General features: G+C 35.7%; 1 protein-coding gene across 2 annotated transcripts in view; it reads left to right on the top strand.

The window, feature by feature from the left end:
- The window catches only part of LOC122085795 (chaperone protein dnaJ 8, chloroplastic-like), a 7,671-nt gene extending 4,782 nt beyond the window's left edge, over positions 1-2,889 (top strand). The window contains exons 1-3 of one of the 2 annotated variants that reach the window (XM_042654377.1): positions 1,762-2,184; positions 2,291-2,359; positions 2,457-2,889. In XM_042654377.1, the coding sequence (XP_042510311.1) occupies positions 1,951-2,184; positions 2,291-2,359; positions 2,457-2,648 (495 nt within the window). In that variant the 5' untranslated portion in view covers positions 1,762-1,950 and the 3' untranslated portion in view covers positions 2,649-2,889. Of the gene's footprint in view, positions 1-1,761; positions 2,185-2,290; positions 2,360-2,456 lie in introns of those variants that run through there. The other variant, XM_042654376.1, reaches the window with a different exon arrangement.
- The last annotated feature ends 7,488 nt before the right edge of the window (positions 2,890-10,377 follow it).

The raw sequence follows: 10,377 nt of genomic DNA, 5'->3' as shown, positions 1-10,377 counted from the left end.
AGAAAAAAAAAAAAACCTTATTATTTCAAATTATTATTACTTTTATAAACTGATTGTGTATGTACTTGATCATCATTTTGGCCCTTTGTCCAATAAATGACAGAAATGAGGTGAATCCTAGCTTGTATTTTAATAGTAATCACGCATTTGAAGGGGTTCTCAACCACTAGATATGTATTAGGCGTCTTGTGTATTGAACACCCTCCCATGCTAGAGAAGATTTCTTTTCAAAATAAGATTATATATTTTTACTCTCTCTTTCTTATTATATGGCTGAAAATGATGACCGTATACATACACATACCTCTTTCTCTTGTTTTATATAGTATAAATATTTTTGAAAATAAATATATTTTAATATTACGAACCCTTTTATTTTAATCTTTTTGTGGTAAAACATCACTTCACACCCAATTAAACATAGTTGAACAGAGGAGAAAGGAGGTGGGGCGTCCCATGTTTCTAGAACAACAGATCAAATACATCCACTTTGAAAAGTATGTGACTTGGTCATAATTATGAGTCACACCCCACTTCTATAGGAAGCCTCAACTAAGGCATATTTACTTCACTAAACACAAACCCTCCCCCTCCATGGATTTAGGGGATTGTATTGGTATCAATATCGGTATTTGATATTTATCCATTAATTTTATTTTTGTTTTTTTTTTAAGTATTAATTTTCATTATTTTACCTTTAAAACGATACGAGTAACTAATCCAGATCGATCTCAACCAATTCTGATACAATACAATGAATATGATACTGATACTTGAAATGATTGGGGTAAAAGAAATTAAAGGTTTGAGAAGACAAAGCCAGATTAGAATAGATCTAGGTCAATATCAATTCAATCTCGATTTATATTACACTAGGTTTAAGTAATTTATTATTTTACACTTTGTTTGTATTAATTTATGTCAACTAAGAATAATGAGTGTGGATTACATTCATATGAGAACCATTCTCGAAAAGATTGATTTATGATATAAGTATAATTCATTACAAAGTTGATTATTAAGTAGATTCTATCTGTACAGATCAACCCATATGAAAAGACTGGATCGAATGACACATAGTTTGAGGGATCGAATCGGATTGATATGGACTCTGTCCGATCCCCAAGTCTTGGCTAATACCGTCTTGCTGGATCGGCAAATGAGGAATTTTATGTTTTTTGGTGGAGAGGCAGTTGAGGAATATTAGGCTTTGAACATGCGGCATCTCGGAATCTAGGATTCTAAATTCTATGAAAACAACTCAGATATTTCCACGCGTCAATCAACGAGATCGGATCTTATCCCCAGACGCCAGTTATTGTAAGTCTGGCCGCCCACAGTTCTCAAATCGGTTTCCGATAAAAACAGCTAAAGTCATCCACGTGTCAATCGAAGCGACAAAACCGTACAATCATAAACGCGCGTCTACTCTAGGTTTCGAGTTTCCAGAGCATAAAAAACACATGCACACACGTGTCAAACGATGCGATACACAGCCAGATATTAGATAACATGTGCGGCTCCGATTTTTTCTCGCCTCCCCAAAAATTCCCAAACATCGAAAAAATAGGAGTTCACCACAGAGACGGGGTGGATAAGATTAGATTAATTGGTGAATAGAGCTGACCTTGTCCATCCAAATCGCATCTATACACGTCAGTCCATCGCTGGATCTGGATAAGGACCCCACGTCCATCTCGTCTTCTCTTTCCCTATCCCTTTCCCTATATATATTAACCGCTTGAAACAGAGTCCATCAAATCAAAGAGAGGTGGTTGTCTGTCTCACTTCATCCATTATTGGAGCTTTTTGGGATTCCTTTCCTATTTGAATTAGGGTTTCTTTCTTTTAAAAGAGATTGGATTCGGAGTTCTCTTTCTGGTTTTTCCTATTTGAAAGGATCTGTTGTGTTGATTTTGGGGATTTTGAACGGTTTCGGTTGATTACAAGATGGCTATGGCTGTTGGTTTGATGAGTGGTGGTGGTGTTGGTGGTTCTTCATCGGCCTCCTCCGCCTGGGCTCTACAAAGAGGTTTCCTCAAGAACAAGAAGGCGAAGAGGATGAACTATGTTTCTTGTGTTGCTTCTTCTGCTAGATTGACAGATCAATATAAAACCCTTAGAATCCAACCTGGTGCTTCTGAAGGCGAAGTCAAGAAGGCCTTTCGTCAGCTCGCCTTGCAGGTTTGTTGTTTCTTCACTTACTCTTAACTCAGTTTTTTCTGTTTTTAAAGGTTTTTCTATGAATTTTAGAACTTAAAAATTGAACTTTTTGATCTCTCTGTTACAGTATCATCCGGATGTCTGCAAAGGAAACAACTGTGGCGTTCAATTCAATCAAATTAACGAAGCCTATGATGTAAGTTTCAGAGATTCATTCATAAATTATAACTCCTTAATTAGTTATTAAGGATTGATCGATTGATGATGATGGGTTTGGTTTGTTTGTGTTGCAGGTTGTGATGAGTTACTTGAGGGGAGAAGAGACGAACACGATTGGTGATCAATATGAGTCTTCGTATTACGACGATGCAGATGAACCGATGAGAGGGATGTGCGATCCAGATTGGGACATGTGGGAAGAATGGATGGGATGGGAAGGTGCTGGGATTCGCGATTACTCTTCTCATATCAACCCTTACATCTAATCTTATCCTCTATTACGCTTTGGATAAGCTTCCAGGCTCATCGATCATCGTGGGTTTTGGGGATTAATCTTGACTGTTTATATTGTTCATAATTGCTAAAGCTGATGCCAATCAGACGAGAGGAGAATGATGTGGTGCACGATAACCAATCATGACCTTTCATATTGTACATATGCATTTAGAGAAGAGAATAACATTTTTAGAGAAGCCCACTTTGTGGCTTTGCCTATTGAGAAGAAAACACATTTTTCCCTCGTAGAAATGTTTTTTGGCATTTAGTTTTAACACAAAAAATTCCAAAAGTCTTGAGATATGAAGAGATCTATCCTCCTCTCCAATTCTTCTTTGGCATGTTTGGAATTGATATTGATGGAGAAAAAAATACATGGAACTGATTAAAAAGAGTCCCTTGCCACATCATCATGCGGTGTAATGATATCTGATCGGTACAATGACTTGTGATATAGCAATGGTTATCCTTTTTCTTGAATGAAAAAGACAATTTCCAGTGCAATCCTGCAATGTCTCCTTTTATTTATTTATTTTGGTAAAAAGAACATCTATTGATGATAATCTTACTTCTTGGAAAAAGAAGCATCTATGTTGCGGTATCCAATAGAAAAAAAAAGAAAAAATTTTATATTTTCTTATGTTTGTGGTAAATTTTTTTTTCTTCATCTAAAGAAAACTAGTGAATTTTAAAATTTTAAAATTCAAAAAAAATCTTACCTTGAGTTCAGGACATATCAAGTACAATGGGAAATTTTCTTTGAGTTTGGCATGTCCTGTATCAAGCACAATGAGAAATTTTCTTTGTGCTTCGCATGTCCTGAACCAAGAGAATATTCAATTTTTGAATTTCAAAATTCACGAGAATTGTGAATTTTTTTTTTATTTAAAAAAAAAATCTTATCAAAACACAGGAAAACATGAAAAAATATATAAAAAAAAAAAGTTCTTTTCTTTTCTTCTTTTCTAATGGTAACAAAACATAATGTTGACATGTTGGCATATACCCTTCATGCCTCATTTAGGCATAGAATTTCATAATTGAGTTTTTCTTTAAAGAATCCAATAAGATGACATGTCTCTTTCCAAAAATTGCAAAGTACTATTAGGATTGTTGAATTCAATGTTGATTCATTGCCTCTTGAGGTCCAATGAGGTGTAATAAGGATCTCATGGGTTATAAATAATCTTTATACAATTAAGCTACGTTTGGTAGCATTTGGTAGCATTTTTGTTCCATAAACAATGTTTTGTGTTAAAAACGAAAATTTCAGTTTCTCTGTCAAAATGTTATTTATTTATTTTTTGAATGAAACTAGAATGACGGAATTGCCTTTTGTCATAAATTCTCATTTTTTTCGTTTTTTTTCCCCCCCACTTTTTGTTCCAAAAAATAATGAAACACACCATAAATGCACCAAAACCTTTGAGAACGAAAAAACTCTAGAAACGTTTTTTTTAGAACATTACCAAACGCAGCCTTATAATTTGGTGTTGTTTTCCACTCTTTAATTTTTCTTTTTTCTTTTCTTATTTTTTTACTCTTTTGACATATATTAATATGTTATAGAGGAAAAGATCTCTTTGGCACACCGTAGTGGGAAGGAATCTATAAATCCATTTGCATAATAATTCATGGAGTCTACATTGATAGTCTCTCTTCAATCAATATGTGGACTCACTGAATGAATTTGTCTCCACTTCCTCACATTAGTGTCGTTTTGCATTTTGACATTGTAGAAAAATCTATACCCTATGTTATAATTCTCTTTACAATAAAAAAAAAAATTTGTTATCACTTATTTTATTCCAACTTTGAACCCAATGAGTTGCTGTTCAAGCGTCAAAAGTGAAGCAAAAGTAAATAGAAACTTTTTGAACAAATACTCAACCATTTAAAATACAAGAGAAAAGTGTGGTATAGTATGGTCATACAATTGAATTAGAGCTCTCAATTTGATACATGATCTATACATTATTCCCTTTTCTCATTCATTTGACCTATATATGTTTTTATTTTCAATTAAAATACTAGGGTATAAATATGATGCAGTCGTATTCCCCTTCTACTCAAAAAGACATGCAAAGTTTTAGAGCAGAAAAAATGTTTTGATTAAATAAGTGGATATAATTAAAAATATGTATTACAATGTAATAACTAGCATAAGAACTGTGAGGGGATAGGGTAGTGAATTTCTAATAATGGTTGGATTACATTAATGTTCATTTATAAGCTCATGTTTATTTGCACTAATCATGAATTTATTGACTAGTGACAGTCACAATGAGATCCTTTGGTATATGTTTTTTTTTTCTTACAAAGGAAAGTGTTTTGGTAGATGAAACAAATGCTGAGATGAATGTAAAATTGGATTTATGGAATCAACATTGGAATCAAAAGGTCGTAGGAAAAGTTGAACAAAAACTGAATATGTGATCTATTACATTAGAAACAATAGGACTAAGAGTAAGGTGGTGAAAATTGATGATAAGATGCTCCTACAAAGTGATAACTTAGACACCTAGGTTTAATCATGAACAAAGAAGTAGAATAGAGGATGATATTCTTCAAGGAATTAGAATATGGTGGATAAATGGAGGGGTGAGTGCATCTGGAGTGTTGTGTGATGGATATATCCCTTTACAACTCAAAAAGAAATTTTATAGAATAGTTGTACGATCAGCAATGATATACGATGTTGAATGTTAGGCAATAAAGAAAAAAACATATAAACAAATTTCATGTGGCTGAAATGAGGATGTTGCAGTGGATGAATGGTAGAATTATGAAAGAAAAAAAATATATAAAGAATAAACAAATTAGAGCAAACCAAGGTGATTCCCCCAAGCTAATTCTGTAGTTGGTCAGGGGTAAAAAATAGAGCTAAAGCTCAACGCTCTAAAAACCCTAACACTCAAGAAAGGAAAACAACGCCGCCTGGAGCAGCCTGCCTCACGCCGGGCTGCTCTCCCCACCCCCCTCCGCTTCCTCTCTTCTCCTTCTTCTCTCGTTCTCCCTCTCATCCTCTAATCTACTTCTTCTCTGCTTCTTCCTCTTCCTTTGATCCTTTTCTTATTCTTCTTCTTCTTCTTCTTTGGTCTTACACTTCTGGGAGGTCGTGATCCACCTGTTGCCGTCTCTCCATCCCTTCCACTTCTGTCTCTACCCTGATCGGGTGATGGTCTTTCCGAAATCTCCTTGATCCTCCTTGAAGGACTCGTTGGCTCCCTCTTCCATCTGCATTCTCTAGGCCTGCCACTACTCTTCTTCTTCTACTTCCTCGAGTTGCTAATTTGATCGGGTTTCAATTGTCGCCGTCCTCCACCACTTCGACCTGCTCTCTAACCGCTTCGTTGGCTCCTCCCCCCCTCTGTCGATGCTAGCCGGACCTGTCACCGCTCATCCTTGAGTCTCTCCACTACTTGATTATGCCATTGCACTGATGGCCTCGACTGGCTCTCCTCTGGATCTTTGGCTGGCCAAACGTTTTCTCATGTCTGCTCCCTGATAGATTCGGTCATCTTGGTAGTTTCTCGGCTCGCTGGGCTGATAGTCTCCTCGTCGTCGCCCTCCGAAAGGCCGGTGCCCCCCTTTGCGGATGTCTCCTCCATGAAGCCAGCTTCTCTCTCGGCTGTGGACCTCCGTAAGGCCCTCGCCCAGCCACCGTGCCTACCGTTTCTGTCGAAACGCAATGGCATACTCAAGCAATGCAGCGACTCAAGTCAAGGATGAGCGGCAACAAGTCGGAAAGTGTCAACAGAGGGGGGTAGGAGCCAACGAAGGGGTCAGAGAGCAGGTCGGAGTGGCGGAGGACGGCGATAAGCATCTTTTTCCCTTATTTTTCCCTGTTTGCCCGTCCTCCTTCTTGGGCTTCTGGGGTTCTTGTCAGCCCATGTTGGGCCTCTGACTCCTTTATTTTCCCCATGTGGACTTTGAGTTGTATTAGCCATATCCCAAATGACATGTCTTCCACTCCTCAAGTCCACTGAGCTTTGGATGCTGTCCTTTTGGCTTTGGTTACCCTTATAGGATTTGTAATCTCCCTTAGGGAATATATTCTCCCTCCCCCCCTTCTTTTAATGCATTTATTAATCCACCAAAAAAAAAAAAAAAAGGTGATTTCCCTATTCATGATAAGTTGCAAGAAACTTGTCTAAGGTGGCATGGACATGTGCAACGAAGGTCTTCGAATGTTCCAACTCAAAGAAGTTAATTATTTCAAAAAAAAAAAAACTAGACAAAGAAAAATATAATTTTTATTTCACCACCTGGTAAAGAAAAACTTTGTCCAATTTCTTACATACACATATAATTTTTATTTTACTTGTTAAACTGAAAGAATTTGGATGCAATGAAAAGTAAAATTTAATAATTAAATATAGAATGATTTTGAATTAATTATATCATAGCATGGTGTAATTATTAAAAATTTTTTACTCTAGATTTGAAAAGTTCATTTCTCTTTCGTTTAATTTCTCTCGCAACCAAATAAATCCATTAACCAGCTCTCAAGTAGGCACGGGAGATCTATCCTCCTATCCAATTCCGATTTATTTGTAGTACGAAAATACATGGACTTGTCAATTGGGGTATAGGTCGACACAAAAGGTCCCTTGTTTCACAGTTCAATTTTCAGCCTACATAAAGTTTGCCAATAGATAATTTTGACTTTTACTTGCCTATCCAATAGATAATTTTTTTTGGGTGGAATATCCAATAGATAAATTGCCACATCAAAATGCGTGTAATGATATATTTTCTTTGATTGGAGCAATGACTTGTGATACAGCGTGGTTATCCTTTTGCTAGAATGAAAATGAAATTGAAACAGTCATTTTACTTATTTTTATTGGAAAAAAAAAAAAAAGAGACAACTACAAGAGATTACTTCATTTAAAAAAAAAAAAAAAAATAGAACCAGCTGCGGTTGATTTACCGTTTGTCAGAGTTGCTTTCGCTATGGATGCGAGATACCTAGTTAAGCTGTGGGAGTAACCTACAAAGAATTCCAACCATAGTTTTGTATATTGACAAAAAATAAAAAGCCATACTAAGAGGCCAGAAGAAAGTTTGTAAGTCAAAAGAGAGTTGTTAGATTATCTCGGAATTAGTCCAAATCTCTATTACTTTCCACCTGTGATTTGTTGTGTGTTGTGCTCCAAATAGAAGAGCCTTGGCGCCTCCTTCAAAAAGGTTTCCTGTCATTATATAATCTGTTGTTAGAGGATGCTCAATATTATAGTTAAGAATACCTACAGCCCAACTGATTATTTTATCAATGGGCTAAAAGCAATGGAGCAAATTAAAATAGTGCCATTATGAGATGGAGAATGTATTAGGGTTTGCTGATTTGATGGGTGGGGTTTTGCCGACTGCAATTCTAGGGATGGCTTTGTGCTTTTTGCTAGTTGTATCCATTGTAAAGCAGGCTTCAGTACCTTGTGTGGGTTCAACTTATCCTTCCCAAATATTATATATTTCCTGTGAGTCCACATGTAATAGCGACAAATTATAAAGGTTATAAAGAAAGATTCTTTGTCCTTGCTGTGAGATAAAATTTTGAAAAAATACATGATAATATCTTGGAAAGAAGAACCCTGGAGGGCCGTGATATTTAATCCTAAAGGACTACTAGTAGCCCACATCCATTTGGAAAACTCGCAAGAAAGAAAAAGATGCCAAATAGTTTCCATCTTAGAATTGCAAAAGACGCAGATGTTTTTCATGAAAATCCATTTGCCTAATACATCTCTTGTTGGCAAACCGCCATGGGCTATTCTCCAGAGGAATATCCTAAATTTGGGATGAATTTGAATTCCCTAGAAGAAGTGCCACCTACGTGAGCAGAGATATAAGCAAGAACACCTGTTAGAGAGTCCAACATTGTTAGTATGTGTTCCATTGGTCAAAAATTTTGCCGCCAATTTAATGGTAAGGGTTCCATATTTTGAAAAATTACATCTCTAATTGTCCTTATGAGTTCCAACTCAGATGGAAGCACTAAAGGAAGCAAAATGCATAGGTATAAAAGAAAGAAGCAAATTAGTTTTCCAGTTATTATTGATAAGGAGATTGCTTACCTTCTTAGTTTTCAAAAACTCAGGGATGGACATATTTATCGTACTCAAAGGTTTTCTGTATAGGTGTAACCCAGGTTCCCATTCAATGTCTGTTTGTTGGCATTGCCTATAATTTTGGAGCACCATTGTAGAACCGTAGGTAGAATAGACGACAAGCTCTTCCATGGCCATGAGCCCTTCTTTTTTAATGTATCGGGGTGGAATAAACTTCGATTGGGGAAATATTTGCTTTTTAAAATTCTAACCCACATTGAATTAATTTCATTCATCAGTCTCCATCACAATTTGCATAAGAGAGCTTTGTTTTGCACTTCAGGATTTGATTCCAATGCCTCCAAATTATTTGGGTTTACAAATCTTATGTCACCCAATAAGATGGAGCTTTTTATGATCTTGGCTGCCTCCATTCCAAAAAGTTTGGAAAAGACAACTGCTAGTGCAGGTAGTGGAGAAAGTCTTCAGATTGACTCTCCAACCTCACTGAGATAGAGCGTTAAATACAATATATCTTTCTTGTGCTCTGAAAAAAATTGAAGGTATGACTTGGTTAACATAGTGACCGGAACTTGAAGGTTACAAGACGTTGGTGGTGGGTTTCATGCAATAAAAGACTTTGGTATAATGCAACATATTATAGGTAATTTCATTGAATTTCGTAAATTTGTGTGTATTATTTATTTTTATTTTTTCATTATCTTCTGCATCGCTTTTAAGGTTGTGTTTCTACACAAATCAAGTAGGAATATAAAAGAGTCAATCTGTACAAAAAACCAAAATTTGAAACTAATACGGTATCAAATTATTGGTACAAAAGTGTACCGAATTAATTCAGTATTGTATCAGTATGAGGTTCAAGTACCGAACACTATTCAATATGGTATCGATATAACAACAACAACAACATCCAAAACCTTATCCCAACTTAATGGGTCGATATGGGATATATATTCCTTGTATTATATTGAATACCGATATCATACCAAATACTGGTATTAAATTCCAAACCAAATAAATTTGATACCGTATTAATATGAGATTCTTATACCAAATCACTATTTGGTACGATATTAATATGGGGGTATATATGTCATATATCATACTAATACCATTTTGAATACTGATATCATACCAAATTGACACCCTTCGGTATACATGTCATATATCATAGAGGGTCATCTTAGTAAAACATCCAACAGTGTTCTCATGATAAATTTTTCTAATCCAGTGAGCATTGAGCACAACTCTTTCTCTGGGATCCTAGAAGGATGACACCACTAAATGACCACCTTCTAAATCTAATAAAAAATTGGACACTTGAAAAATATGTGATCTCTTCTCTTCTATCCAACCCAACATAAGCAATAAAAATCTCACAACCTGGATAGATGTCCATCTAATGAGCTGGGATGTTGGGGAGGAATGCTAGTTGAAAACCAAATGCCAATAACCCACTCAACTTGAGAGTGGGACCTATTTTATTTTAAGTTTGAATCCAATGTGTTGCTTTGCAAGTATAAAAAATGAAGCAAAAGAAAATAGAAACTCTGAACAATTTTAAAGCATTCAAAATACGTGAGAATTAAAATACTCAATTTGTTACCTAATCGATGTATTATTCCTTTTTCCCATTCATATATAT

This window comes from Macadamia integrifolia, chromosome 8 (genome assembly GCF_013358625.1).
Source record: "Macadamia integrifolia cultivar HAES 741 chromosome 8, SCU_Mint_v3, whole genome shotgun sequence".
Lineage (NCBI taxonomy): Eukaryota > Viridiplantae > Streptophyta > Magnoliopsida > Proteales > Proteaceae > Macadamia > Macadamia integrifolia.
Note: the sequence above shows the minus strand (reverse complement) of the source record. Positions and strands in the feature narration are given on the sequence as shown.